This window comes from Mesitornis unicolor, unplaced genomic scaffold (genome assembly GCF_000695765.1).
Source record: "Mesitornis unicolor isolate BGI_N332 unplaced genomic scaffold, ASM69576v1 scaffold13748, whole genome shotgun sequence".
NCBI lineage: Eukaryota > Metazoa > Chordata > Aves > Mesitornithiformes > Mesitornithidae > Mesitornis > Mesitornis unicolor.
Genome location: NW_010199859.1, coordinates 14,510 through 30,046, shown reverse-complemented (window position 1 = coordinate 30,046; position 15,537 = coordinate 14,510). Strand labels below are relative to the sequence as shown.

Here is a 15,537-nt window from a genome sequence, read left to right as displayed (position 1 = left end):
CTGTGCATCGAGCATCTGCATGGTAGACTAAAACCAGTGAGCACAAGTATGCTATGGACTGGCAGAGGTTTCACACATGAGAGTTTTCACTCCTCTAATTGAGCATGAAAAGAGATTTTCACTGATGAGAAAATATTTGTGTGAGAGCAGCACACTTGGATTTCCTAAAATGTGTGCTTTCTTGTAGTTTTCTTTACATTAAATGTTTAGACGCATCATTTCATATTAGGAACCCTTTCATAGAATATTATCTTACTCAGTTTTTTTCATTTCAAATTACTGAATAACAAAAAAGCACATGACAACACAATGAAACAAGTTTAAACTTTTCATGCGTGCAGTTAACAGTTCCTCCTTCATGCCACACATTTATGTTCACAGAATTTATTACAGCAGGTTTTCAAGCTTCTCATACAAACTTTCGCCAGCACTTGAGCTTCTTTTCAGAATTTCAGGATGGCTGAAGACTTTGTTGAAGCACATTATGGCAGAAATACCTAACTGAGAAACTGATTTTTCATTTTCAAAGTTCCATATGGTCACAGGAAAAACCCTAATTGACTCAGAAGCTAAAAGCTCCAAAGGAAGGCTATAATAAAAGACCTTCAAATAGACAATATTTTTAATAACAGTGAGATTTTCTGAAAGCTATGTTTTGCACCGGTACTGCATGCTTGGGTTGCTACTTGTAGAATGCACCTTGCTGTAATAAATCTTCCACACTTCTAAATGAGCACTGGAATCCAGAAATTAAATTAAGCATGCTTCAGAAAATCTACTGGGTAATGATGCGACTCCTATTTCCACCACTGGACTCTACTGAACGGAAGATACAATTTCAATAATCCTACCTGCAGGATGGACACAGTCTGCGAGAAGTGGTGCTGTTCCATTGTTGATGTGGAATAGAGAGCAGCTAAGGGGTGATCAAATTTCTGAAGATAGCTGTTGCTGTAACCTCTGTGATCCAGGTCATGACACAGGCATGCAACTAAAAGACCTTTTCGCTATAAAAAATTTGAGATAAACATGAAAAGTAAGATGTATTTCCTGCCCCTAGATGTCACTCTCTTCCCAAAATACTGTAAAAGTTGCACTGTGTTTACACTGCCTTCAAAAAGTACATGGAGAAATGCCCGTAAAATTGTGAGAAACAGGAAAGTGAAGACATGCTGAATTAAAATTCTCATTCCAATTGTAATTCAAACAATGTATATATTATGAACTTAAAAAAACCCAACCTTGTTGCACAATCACATACTAGTGGAGGGATTCTGCTTCAGGAAAGAATCTGCGTTTTAAATAGATAGCCTGGTCATCCACTGAAGCCTTACTATTTTTATTAAAAAAACTGAAAGTGCAGTTAGTGAGGGAGAGGAACTACATAAGATGTATGATCTCCTGGTAACAGCAGCTGTGCAAAAGTTCAATGCTAACCCTGCCTCTGCAACACTCCTTGAAGACATTGACCAAGTCTCCTAGGTGAAACTTTTCCCAGGAACTCCCTAATGTGAGCCACACAACAGCAGTTACAAAGAAAGACAGATGACAACTGGCTTTTATTTTTGCTTCATTAACTCTTAATATCCTGAAGAAATAGAGTCCCTGAAATCTCTCTTTCAACACAGAAAGTACATGAACACTTGAAAAAGTTTTTCACATAGCAGCTGTGTTTTGAAAACACATTCATTAATGTTTGTGAAGCAGTTGCTGTTGGCATGGACTACCACAAAAATGTCTTTATAGACTTAACAGCTCTGTCTTATAGTTGGTTCAGATGAGTGTTCAGTAAACAAGGATAAGTCTATAAAATGAAGCAGACAAAGAATATTGATTAACCACCTATTAGGTAAGCAACAACCAACCTGTATACTGTACTATGAGGCACATGATTCTGTGGAAAAATAGCAAACTATGATGTAACTAAAGATTTCATCACAAATATATAATGTGCAAAATTCAGGTTGTAGCAAGTCTAACTATACTTCTGATCTTAACTTTTATTTTAAATCCTTCACTCCTATTTTTAATGATGTCTTTTCAATACTGGGTCTCGTGAAGTGCATTTTTAAAAAGCACATAGTGAAACAGACACAGCAGCACACGTCCACGCAGATCCTCAGCATAACTGGAATCCTTACGAACAGAACACACTTGAAGTCATGTAGTAACAGCTGTAGAAAGCTGGTATCTCCTTTTCAATATTATCAGTAGGGGAAAGACATGTAACCAGTAGACTTGAAAAACAGTCTCTGACAGCAAAAGAAAGATAAGTCTCATAATCTTTTGTGCCACATGTTGGATCTAGTGGACATAAGCTTTTCTGTCCTTCCCCCACAACTTTAATTCTGTTGCATCCTTGACAACCTGTGCTTTTTCCGGTCTTACAATTCTTACCAGTCTGTCCCTTTTATCACATGGTTCTCCGCCTAGCTTGTCCCAGTCTCATCTCAGTTCATTCTCGTCTCAGGCCTTCAGGGTGTTCTGGTTTGAGCTAAATAGAACTATTTTTTTAGTTAGTGATTTTACTTTTCAGCTCAGTCTCTTCTAAGTGGCTGAACTTGCTGAAACTAACAACATGTTTTTCCAGACAGTGTGTACTTCTACAAGTGATAATCACAAGGCCACTGTCTCACCATGGATGCCGTATCTGCAATTACGAGGAGCAGACCCAGAACTGACCAACCAGGTATTCCATCCCACATACGTCATACTCAGTATAAAGCCAAGGGATCACGAGGGTCTCAACCCTTCCATCTCGGACCCTTCCTGAAATCTGAGCAGAACCCTACTAGTTCATCTGCCTCTGATCCAAATCCATGGGTTCCTACATCCTGCTCCCACCTGCTGCTGAGTCCGGACTGAGACTTCTCCAGTGCCCTGCTCCACAGAGCCTCTGGTGATGTAATCGTCATTGGAGGAGGATGGGGGAGGATTTTATATTGGTTTTGTATATATTTGTACACATCTGCATATATTCTATTATTTTCCTATTTACATTATTATCCTGTAGTATTGGTATTATTGTTTTATTAAATCTGTTAGCTTTATTTTCCAACCCATAAAATCTCTCTCTATTCTCTTTTCCCTTCTGAGGAGAGGAGAGGCGTTAATAAAGAGCATCTGTCCAGGATTTAGTGGCCAGCCCAGCCCTAAACCATGACACAGGGTTATACAATGTCTAATCCCAGTGTTCTTGACCTTGTGCCTAACATCCCTGCTTGGAACCCAAGTCTTTGACCACTGCCAACTGCTGGATCTATTTGTCTTCAGATTAAGAGTCCCTTTTTACAGTGTTTCATACTTCTCTTCCCACCTCTAATGTCTATTGAGATTCATGTCATCATTCCTCACCTGAGACCACCCCATCCTAGTACCGCAAACTTTCCTTCAGCAGTTTCCTATATTCTCATTGTATTCATCTCGTCTCAAGAAAGGAGACTGCTAGAAAGAGCTGCAATATGGATAAGGCATAAAAACAGGTGAAGGCTGGCTGGAGTTTGGCAGGAAACAAAGACTTTCCCCATCTCTCTTAACAGCTGCCTCTTTTGCTCTCCCTGCCTTTCTTACTCTGCATCTCCAAAGAGATGGGGCTTACTACTTGGTTAGTACTGGATGTCATCAGAGCTTTAAATATTCCCTGAGGCTGCAAATTCACAGATTGTTGTTGTTAAAGGAATACCGATTTTTTTCAAATTACTATAGCTTTGCCAAATTTCAGCATATGACTGACAAATGCCACTTTCCTATGTCAGTGTCAATTTTCAAGTCCCTGCTTTACAGCAAAATAAACTAGACCTTTTCAAATAAAAGATCACCACATTTTATTTTACTCTTATCTACTGAACAAAAACTTGATTTCTCCTAGCCTGTTTCTTTAAATGAGCCAAATGAAAATTGGGCTGAAATTTCCCATAATGATCAGCTTGAGGAAGTCACAAAGCTTAGAAAATTAGAGCCCAAATGGCTAGTATTTGGCAAAGTTATGCACAACTGAAAATAGGTTCTCCCAGTCAGAAGTTTCAGGTAGTATTAATCATAGGTAGCACTCTCAGTTGCACCTACCATAATTCAGAAAAAAAAAAAGTGGCAGTTTTTCATAGTGTATATTAACATTTACTCATCCTAAGCCTTCTGTTTTTTTATTATAACTTGTCCAGTTAGTGATCTATTCAAAGTATTTTTTCCTGATTTTTTAAAACACTATGCAATCAACTTTAAAATATGTACACACATGCTAAGGAGAACTATTGTATAATAAAAGTTAATCAGTGAATTAGCACATTTGGACAACTGTTTTCTTTCCAGCCTTTCTACTCTTCTCCTTTACTCACATACATCGACCATCTCTGCAACACCAGGCCCTTCTCTCTTGTCCTCCTATTCAGGATCTCCCAGTCCTCACAGAGTTCAAGATCCAGGGTTCTTCCCTCCCCTCAGCAGAGACCTGACAGCTAGTTAAATAATTAAAATTAAGACTGTGGTTGTAAGTGAGCAGGGAGAACCTCAAAATGTAAACATGGACTTATAGCAAATCTGCTACCATTTCTTCAGTGGGCAGACCTGAAAAATGTGAAGGAAACACTAGGATTAGGAATTGGAATAATTCTTCCTCCTCAAGCTTTCTACTCACATCCATTCCTCTGCAGAGAATTTAATATACACTCTGTCCAACCTGACAGCAAAACTCTAGCATAGAAATTGGACTTCTACAATGGCTGATACCTCTGATGAGGTCTAGTAACTGATACAATTATCTCACCTACCTCTAGATCAGTGAAAAGCCCCTGGTTGTTCTGAAGTATGGCATACATGCAATGTGCAACGGTAACTGCATGCTTCCAATTGTGGTAGGGCACACGGCGATAATTCTTCTTTACAGACATAGTAAATCGGCACAGCTTTTCAAGTTCAAAGCTAGAAATAAATTAATTTGGTCAGAGGTAAGAAATAAGAATGGCAAAAATAACCAACAGAGGAGAAAAGATGCCCTTTGATTTACTCTTCTTGCTAGGATTGACTCTCTTGCAGATGACTCATCAATTACAAGAGTCATTCAAGTTTTGGCAAGGACAGAGGAGCATGGATACCTGGCGACACTCTGAGTTTAATCTGTAAAGTTCTGGAACATAAGTCAAGATAGCCAGCTCAGGCAACACAATTGCATAACCTTCCCTGCTCCCAGAAACTTTAGGTGTGATTTTTTAAAATTGTTATCTACTCAACTTGCCAAATAGTGAAACTCTGCACCTAATGGACTATCTGAAAACATCATTTGTGATAAAAACAAAAAACCAGTGTTTTTTAAGCAAACGACACAGAAGAAATAATCCTGTTTAAATTAAAATTCAGTCAAATGCCAAACCACGAGTTGTTTTGAGTGAAGGAGGTTGAGATCTCCATACTGACATGAAGAGTTTACTTTTTCCAAGACTTTAAGATTTTTTTTTTTCAGTCTGGCCAAATACATAGAATTTCACATTTCACTGTTTCTCCATTTTTCAAACAGTATTTTGTAAGTAAATGCTGGTCAATCATACAAATGCCGCAAATCTATAGCATTTATGGGATTATTTCTTAAATAACTTTTTATATATTTTTTCTGTTAATATAGGCAAGCAAAATTAATTCATGATTCAAGAGTATTTTCACTAAGGTAATAACAAAAAAAGCAGTAATAAGTTATGTTTGATTGTTGTGCTCATCAAGACCACCTCTGAGAGAGTTCATATTCTGCTGTACCAGAGCTCTACCCAATCCTTAATAGACCTTATCTATCAATGTTCCTTTGAAAGGAAAGCTTAATAATTCCTCTTTACAGATGGGAAATTCAGGCGCAGATTAGCTATCAAAGAAAAATTTTCTAAAGTACCTAATCTGAGCTGCCCGGTGTGAAAACATTTTAGCCCAGAACCGAACTGAAGATGCCAGAGTCCCAAGTCACTGACTTTTCCCTCCATAAACAGATAAATTTTCCTTTATTCTCATTTTTTGTCCTGTTACTGTGGTTTGACTTTTTTTAACATTCCATGTTTGGCTGTCTCAGTACCGAAGCGGTATTAATGTTACAGCTTTGCATTATATGTCGGTTGAGAATAAGAAGCTGCCTCTGACCTAGATGTAAAAATGTAAACCATATCTACTATATGGAGTCAATTAGACAGAAAACTGTATTCCTATCATTGCGTGCTGAACAAGGCAGTCATTCTTCTTAGCCTTAGTCTGACATTAGTAAAAGATGGAGGCATATTGTCTTTCAAAAAAAACTTTAAGTTTTGGGTTTTTTTTTAATTCTAGAGAGTTAAGTCCGACAGCTCTAAAACAATTGTTAGAACTACTGTTTAAAATAGTACATCATAATTCAGAATATTGCAACAGTCACTTCAACCTACATCAAATATTAACTCAATGGTTATTACAGGATAGCACAGTTGTAGCCAAAGGGAAAATCATTATCAAGGATACCTCAACATAGAATACTATTACTTCCTCCACTGCTGTATTTTATATACTTGATTAAAACAGTAAAAGATTATTTTTTTCATGAGAACTAAGATAATGTAGTGAGTATCATAGATTTTTCTTCAAAATCCTCCCTGGACAGAACAGTTATACATTACATAGGTGTATACCTAAAGGCACAACCTTACTCCTCAATATATCAAAATCAAATTTTAACCTAGAAATAGCTGTACTTGTTTCAGTAGGTTGAGAAGTTTTTTCTTTCAGAAATTCAATATAATTCCAGTCCTAACAGCCTCCTTTTCAAATATTTTCCTCCCTTTAGTTAAAATTTATATGTGAATGCTGAGACTAATTTGAAAAACACCAAATAGATAACAATTCTTTCCCATCAAAGATACACCTTGAAAGAAAGAGACTAGGAGAGAGAGACAGGGAAAAGAACAGAATTTAGCTGGAAATTTGAACCCAAATCCTGCATCCACAGCCATTCAGTCAGGAACAGAAACAAGCGAACTACACTAAGCAGTAGAGAACTGTATTTAGAAGTCATCCACTCTGCAGTATTGAAGAAGATATGAGTAAAGCCCTCAGGTTTGAGCGTATGCTTTGAGGGCATGGAGATTCATCCAGTTACCAAGATGAAACAGTCACTAGCAAATGTTTCCCAAACACTGCTCTTTTTTGAAGGGAAATACTTTCCCTTTCAATTGCCTATCTGTAGATTTTTCTCTGTAATTAGGAGCAGTTTCTTCCTTTCAGTGATAGGACATACCTAGGCAAGAGACTACAGATCTTAGTAACAATAATGGACACTGAGAGAAAGGACAAAAAATGAAACATTTCATTTGAAAATCATTCATTTTCATAATTAATGCACAATGATGCCAATAACTGATTTATTTAGCAAGATAAGATCTAAACTTGGATTATTTTAACCATATACTATATTAATTTCAGCAACGATTAATTTGAAAAATCTGTATTCATGAACCTTTTCTCCTTTTTGGCAAGAGTGCCTTTAATATCTTCACCATCTTCTGTCTGAAATGCAATCTCATCTCAGAACCAACCAATACTTCTATATATTGGAAGGACAGCTCTTTGGATGATATGAGTTCTTTTACCTGGCTGTTTTCAAATTTTATTAACTAAAGACAAATAAGCTGGGACAAGAAATCTAGCCTACTTATACTACAGAAAGTAAGATCTTGGATTAGAAAATAATGATCTCAAAATTTCCTAATAGACAAACACATAAATAACAGAATTAAAGCAATAAATCAAGTACTTCATACCAGGCTGTCCCACAGGACTGATGAACCATGTAGACAAAAAAGGCAGGCCAGACATCCTCATAGGGACTGATATCAAAGTGGTATCTAAGAAGAAAGTTTCAGCTTAGTAAGGACAAACACCTTTTCATTCTTACTAAAAGCAAACAAAAACGTCTAGGTAATGTATATTTGACAGCATTCACTTGTTTCTGAATACACACAGAAAACTTTAGAGTATATTTTCTAGCAATGTAAGTTAATATATTTCTTATGGAGCTATGATCACAGAATCATAGAATCATCTAGGTTGGAAAAGACCTATAAGATCATCGAGTCCAACCATTAGCCTTTGGCTAGCCTTTGGCTTTGTTTAGTTAATAGAAACTTAAATCTTTATTTAAGAATCCATTGCTTAAGTAATGTACAAAACCCTTTGTTCTACAGGGATTATGAGAACTCTACAGGCACTCCTAAAATATTCCAGACTTTCCTCCCAGGAATTGTAAAAATGGTGTCTCTAATAATAGATTTACTGGCTTTTTTCAACTAGTTTATGTCACAAATTCTGAGAGACGCGCTCTAATTTTCACAGAGGAAAAAAAAAAAAAATCAACTTTTACTGGTTAATAGAAATTATGCCCAAACTTCAAAAATCCAACTTTTAATACTGCATTTTTTACGTTTCATTAGCTGAGGACTTCTCTCCTGATAACAACATTTAGGCCTGATATTTAGGGGCTCACTCAGCAGAACTGTTTGTCCTTCAATTATTAATTAACCCCTTTCCCAGCACCTGCTGTGCTGCAAGTCTATTTACTTCCCATTGAACCCAGCTAAACGCTGGTGTGTACGTGGCATACTGAACAGCACAGCAGGTGTAAGAGAGCTGGAGGTAGCTGAATTGCTTGGAAAATGGTTAAATGTATTCAGATTGCTCAAACTAAAGGATGTTAATAGAATTTGGAATGAAACCTGTCATCTTTGCAAGTAAAAGTCAATTTTGCTGAGGAGGTGGGTTACATAATATCATCTAACAAAGCACAAGAAATTGTATTGCATAGAATAAGCTTCTTTTAGGGTGTAATCCTGCAAGCTGCTAATACTCTGGCTTTCAAGCAAATCACTTCAGCATGTAATGAACTTTAACTGTAAGCAGCCCTCTTAAGCATATGCTTGCATACTTTGCTCACTTACAGCTACAATGCCAGGTGCCTGACAGAAGCGAGCAAGCTCTGAAGATCAGGTTTACAAAGACAACATAGACTCTGTAACTCAACATCATAGAGTTCTGATTTTAGGCACCTGGTCACTACAGTAGAATTTACTGTCCTGGGCCAGAAACACTGACTAAAAAGGAGCTGACTCTTGGTGTTAGTGTTGAGTGGGGACTGATTGATAAAATACAGATAGAGGTACGTCTTCAGTACATGGCAGACCCTTGAGAGCTGAAAATAAGCAGGTAGGATGGGAAGTCCTACTCCAAATTTAGGCTGCAACTCTAAAATCTGGCACCTAGGATTTATAACCCTGAATTATTTTCAAAAGTTTGAAGACTTGTATCCATTTCCCCCTCCTTCAAGAAGCACCGGCAGATGCACAAAACACACCCACCAAAAAAGAATAAAACCCAAATCCTAACCCCTCCCCAAACCTAAAAACACACAAACTAAAAAAATCCCAGGAATGAGCTGAATCTTTTATTCTAAAGCATATACAAGTGGATGAGATTATGCATTTGATCTTCACTGCTGATATTCCAGCTCAGTCTCCTCTCTGTCTCTGAGCTGTTGGTAACCTGGGGTTATCAGAAAGAAAGAAAGCTCATCTCTACAACCCTTAGAGATAAACTAATGCTTTGGCAACTACTGTAGCTACTCATGCCTGAGGAAAATGCTACTATTTTGAATAGGTATATTTTACATCTTTGACAGATAAATTTCGTTCACAGGTCATTAAGTATAACTAAGTATAAGAAAGCCAGAGATAAACACCTACGATTTTGGGACAGTTCAATAACAAAAGTGCGCTTCCTACAAAACCCTTCACTCCACTTAGGAGACAAAAAAAAAACAACAACAAAAAAAACCCTTCTTTGCTAACTGATGCAACGTGCAACTGTCGGTATATGAGAAAAATACTTACAGTTCAATTTCTTTATAAATATGTGGAGGCAGTGTACAGTGCATGAGATTTTGCCACTCTTCTGCTGTACAAACACTGTGATAGGATAGCTTCTCCATCGTTACACGGTAAATACACTCTGAATGGCGAATTCTGTGGTACATCTGAAAAAGGGAAGTCATTCATTGACGTGAAATTTTCATAAAGGAAAACATTCCTTTTCTGTATTCAAGCACTTATTCTTAAAATACACAGCTGCAGAAACATTTTGACTGCTCAACTTCACATATTAAGAAAGCAACAGATTATGTGAAATTCAATGCTTCTGGAAAAATGGGCCTATCACATTATTCCGCAACTCAGGTAAACACCTAAGGCTCAGCTGATTTTCCACTGTGTCTGAGCTCTCCCAAGAAAAAGAATCAAAGTTCAAGAGTCGGAAACAGAGTTAAGTCCCTTCCAGTTTGCTAACAGAAAGAAAACTGACAACAGGCCACAATTCATATTTTGTGCCACTGCATGAATTCAGCTACTAATTAGTATCAATAACTGCTACCTGTGCCCAGTAAAAAGTACAGGAGATGTTTACTATGCAATAACTGAAAAATAACTACAGTTAATTATTGAGAGCTATTGCAGACATAGCCTGGGTTGTAAACATGTGAGGACACAATTTTACTAGTAATCTTCTGGAGCAATATGCCCTGAGTGGTAATGTTCACCACCTAGATATAGTGAACTCACACACAACTAAGTGATTGCATAGTCCAGAGTTTCATTTATATGTAGGCCTTTCTACTTGCCTTGGGTCTTATGGAACAAGTTTAAGTAAATGTTAGTAAAATTTGCTGCTCCGGTACACCAACAGCATGATGTTGGAAAAATGGCTTAATGTAAATCACCTGGCTTAACTGGCATTTTGGTTCTATCTTACCTCCCATGGATAGGATACATTTCTTCTGTATTGCATTTTTATTGCATTTATTGCATTTTTATACTTATATAGTAACTATCATTAAATTGCTCATGCTTCCTACAGGAATAGTATTTTTTGTGACACTAAAGGGTTTGAAAACAAAAATAGCTATCCGCTCCTATCTATAAGCATGGATAATCATGAGTATATAGCACAGCACGTAAATGTATACATTTATTTCTTTGAATATTAAGCATATGTAATCAAAAGACTATGTAACATCTCTGTTCGCCAGTTAAATCTGTAAAACGTGATCTGAATTTATAAAAGTAAACAAGAATTATACTTTCTAACGGAAAAGAGAAGACAGACAGATAGTATTCACATTTCAGAGCTTGCTTTCTCAGTTTAGCTACCTAAAATTGATGCATCCATAGTACAATTATTTCAGAAAGCAAATAAATCCCTGTCATCCTCTTAAAATACAACTATTCAGCAAATAATTCAATGACTCCTGTTTCCTTGTTAATTCAACAAAACAGACTTATGAATCGCTTTAATAATCTGGAACATCAGAATCCTTATGCAGGATTCTGTCTTCCCCTTAAAACCAATAGCTTACAAAACTGGAAATAAAACTTACATTAGCACAGTGTAAGGCTAAAGCACAAAAGACCGCAAACATTTTAAAGTTGTTCTCATCAGTTTTAGAGAAGGCACTTCCACTTATTTTGTTCACCATCTGCACAACACCTATTACGCTTCCTCGGCTTACAATAGGCATGCACAAGATATTTCTGGTTGTGTAGCCTGTGTAGAGGTCTACTTCTCTGAGAGCCAGAAAAGAGAGAGGAAAAAAAGAAAAAAGAGTTAACATTATTAATTAATATTTATTTCTTCATTATACAATATACTAAATAGTTTTAAAGTAGATGTAATTAGTACCTGCAAAAAGTTCATCTCCAAAGCTCTCAAAATATTTCCATTTACTGTGCCATATTTAGAAAGAACTTTTTAATCCCTTAATCTCCATTTACAAGATAAAAAAAAAATAATATTCCCTCAAATATATAGTCAGCTCATTCATAAAATTAAAGAATACATGCAGGTACTTAAGCGTGCTACCTGTTAGTGAACTTGTTCTTCTCCCCTAAAATTAATCAGATTGCAGGGAGGCTAATAAAGAAAATCAGCAACAGTCTACCTAACTGGGCAAAGTTCCGTAACAGGAAAAATGACTGAATTTTTCTCCATTATTTTTATATTTGATAAAAATAATACTTTATATTTGTATCTTTAAAATATCTCTGATGGTTAAAGCATTTAAACAGATATCTATAGGTTGTCTCATCATTTGAGGATCACAGCTCCACGAATGCATCTTAATATTAAATTTAAGAAGTAAATTTAAGTAAATGTTTGGTGAGCTACCTTCTCCTTCCATGAACAACATCCTACCTGTTAAAGCGTGGATCTGCATAGGCATCAGGGATGTTAAGGACTTCGCCTGTTCTTGCCACTTGTCCAGCTATTCCTTTTTCTATAGAAAATCTGCAGAGAATAAAAATGTGTGTTAGCCCCAATATGAACCATCTGGGAAAACATTTTTCCAGTGGAGTCCTGTCTTGGGCACAGTAATGGACATTTGTTCCCAACCAGCGTCATTGTGATGCTTTTAGGAGAAAAATCTTACAAGACAACAACTAGTAGTAAATGCTAAAACTAAAAAAGCACATTTTAATAGAAAATTTCTGAAAACAGTTTCTATAACTACATAGTTTAACACAAAAGATGCTGTAATATGACCATTTAAGTGACAAAAATTCAATAAACCTGGGGGTTAAGTCTAATGAACATGACATTCGTACAGAACGTGAGCCTTGTGTTCACCTTTACAAACTATTTATTTTATCATAGCTTTTACATACTCATTGTTTCTTTAGACACATCATAGGCAATACAGAGCTTGTTCCTTCAGGGGGAGCAGGTGGAGTTGGTAAAATAAACTTTGGAAAAAGGCCAGTGGAAATTTCAAAGCTAAACATTATAAGTGTTTGCCACGTACACTTCAGAATAACTAGTTTGTTTCACCTCATAACAACATTGCAAACAATGTCATGGTATTAACTGCAGCCCTTAATCACCACAAGAAATTTAAACACAACAAATACTGTGGAGTTGATTCAGAAAAAACTACAAGTCTGTCTTATGAGGAAATACTCAATTATTTGATGTAAATCAGTGATGACATACAAGCACTAAAGAATTTGTGGAGAAAAATAAACAGAAAGAATCATATGTAGAACACTTTCAAATCTAAATGTAGCTGGGTAGTATCCTGCCCCCACTGAAGTTAGTGACAAAGCTGACAGGATTTCATCCTGCACACCAGATTTTAAGTTAGTTTCTTTTGCTGCTTCTCAGAACATGTACATCACACCAACTGAAGACTCCTTCCCGATGACTGACTGACTCAGTGTCACTCTCTTACAGATATTTAATTTGTTCTTCTCTTGCAGTATACAGCACCCATGAAATGGCTCATACCCTTGCACTCAGAGTCAACATTTCAGTAATTTTCATACAGAAAAGACAGAAAGATACAAGAAAAACAATTATCAAGAAGGAGTATGAAAGTGTATGTGAAAGCAGGTCACCTTCTTTAATTGACACCACCTTCTTGCTTGTCAGTATGTAAATTGCACCAATTTTGACTCCTTCCATTCTCACTCACACAATGTAGCTAGTGGGAGTAAGTTTGTCTAAAGGAGTCTAAGTGAAGACATGAATCACATCTCATATTGGCACAGAACTTTATAAGTATAAGGAGGAATTGAAAAAAAATTCTGAGAAAATCTATGCTGAGCATTTTAACAAAATTTTAGTGCAGGATACTTAATCATACATTTGTTTATTTTTAAGAGGTTTCAGGTTTAAAAACCTGTGTGTCTTTGAAAATCTTGATCAGTATCTATTAAGGATTTCCAACTTTTGAAAAATAAAAAAATTTGTGTTTACTTTGTTGTTTTGGCTCTTTCATTAAAGAAGTGCATATGTAAAAGGTATGTACTTGTCACACGAAGCAGAAATACTCATCAATTTTAGGCAGAGAATCCTATGTATTCATTACAAGCCCATATACATTTTCAAATTCACCACTTCAAGCATACTTCAGAAACATAATTAATTACAAGTTTGAAAATACTGTAAATTCACATGACAACAAGTAAAACTAAATTACTAGATTTCAAATCTTCAAAACCAATGATCAGTCCATATTAGATTCTACATATGCCTAATCCATCCATAAGAAGTAAAACTTGTGATTTCCTGGCTTTGGATGTGCTTGAATCGCACAAATTTAAATTCCTCTTGGGAACCCTCTTGGGAAAACAAGTCCCATACTGGCAGAACTATGGATTAGGTGCACCTTTACCTGCACCTTTACCTACCTCAGAACACCTCTGTTTTTTTCCCAACATGATTTCCAAAAGGACCGCCTCCGGAAGACGGCATTTCCAGGAGTGACGTTATAGCTTCAGAGACGTTGTTTCGATGGCACTGCAATGTCATTCCCAGAAGTACTACCTTCTGGAGGCGGGTCCTGGTGGGAATGATATCACAGTATGACAAGTATTGTCAGGGTACCTGCAGATAGGCACAGAAACTGGGTAATAAAATGCCTGCACATCCGTAGTTATAATGAAACTGCATTCTTCTGCTAGCTACCCTTACCTTATTTCTTTGGTCTTCTTGAAGACAGGTTTCCCATCATTTTCTTCTCCAATATCAAAAAGGTCTGAATACAGCTCCTTATTTTTGTGGTCAACCTGGAAGAGTGCACACCTATCTGCATTCACCAGGTTTTTTGCATATATCTATAGACAAAAAACAGAACTAGAGTTAACCATCATGAGTTAAATTATCTTCGGTCAGTTATCTGATAAAAATATAAGTCCTTAGAAGATAAATGATTCAAGAAATTATCCAGTATAAAAATCTGTTTGAAGGAGCATCTACCTTCCCAGCAATCTTTTAGGATACAATTCAAAATGAAGATGTGTCTTTTACTCAATATTTTTTGTAAATTAAGAGCGGTGTTTTCTTTGAGAAATGTAGCAATATCTTTAGAGGCTTGAATGCTTGCAAAAAGAAACAAGGCTTTCTCATTACATTATTTCTCAAGCACAAGAAATGCTTTTCAAAATGGCATCTTTCCTCTCCCTATGTTTAGATATTATTCACCTTTACTTGATTTTACATAGATAGGCTATAGCAAGCCTTAAGAACATGTTTGTCATTTTGTCTTTATCTTCAATGCAAATATATTGGTGTTGAATATCCAGCAAAGACAGACATAACAGAGAGGCTAGTGTTTGCTTCTAAAAAAGCTGAATGTGTCTGTAATACATAACAATGAATAAACAGGGAAGATTAGAAGTGTCATCATGGATTGCCCTATCCAGTGGTATAGGCAACTACTCCACCTGACTGATGTCAGGGACAGTTCTTGTACAAAAGCTGAGACTTAGTAGTACTGCATGAACAAACCAAACCCACTAGATACTGCCAATAGTTAAGAAAGTACCACAGTACAGCTAACGACTTGCATGGTCTCTATCATACTTTGAACCAGCTAGCTTTATCTTCGCAAAACTGCCAGCCAAGACTGACTGTCAGAACAGAATCTTGTCCCAGGAACATGGCAGCTCTTCACTGATATGTTTCTTAAACATACGATGGACTCTCTGAGAACAAGAG

The 15,537-nt window shown here is 36.5% G+C and overlaps 1 protein-coding gene across 1 annotated transcript in view; it reads right to left on the bottom strand.

Moving 5' to 3' along the window:
• PDE10A (phosphodiesterase 10A) overlaps nucleotides 1-15,537 on the bottom strand; it is a gene marked incomplete at its 5' end in the record, with an annotated part of 43,743 nt that overhangs the window by 16,973 nt on the left and 11,233 nt on the right. The window contains 7 exons of the mRNA XM_010189572.1: nucleotides 852-1,007; nucleotides 4,767-4,917; nucleotides 7,761-7,844; nucleotides 9,882-10,024; nucleotides 11,420-11,606; nucleotides 12,235-12,327; nucleotides 14,512-14,654. Of these exons, the coding sequence (XP_010187874.1) occupies nucleotides 852-1,007; nucleotides 4,767-4,917; nucleotides 7,761-7,844; nucleotides 9,882-10,024; nucleotides 11,420-11,606; nucleotides 12,235-12,327; nucleotides 14,512-14,654 (957 nt within the window). The remainder of the gene's footprint in view (nucleotides 1-851; nucleotides 1,008-4,766; nucleotides 4,918-7,760; nucleotides 7,845-9,881; nucleotides 10,025-11,419; nucleotides 11,607-12,234; nucleotides 12,328-14,511; nucleotides 14,655-15,537) is intronic.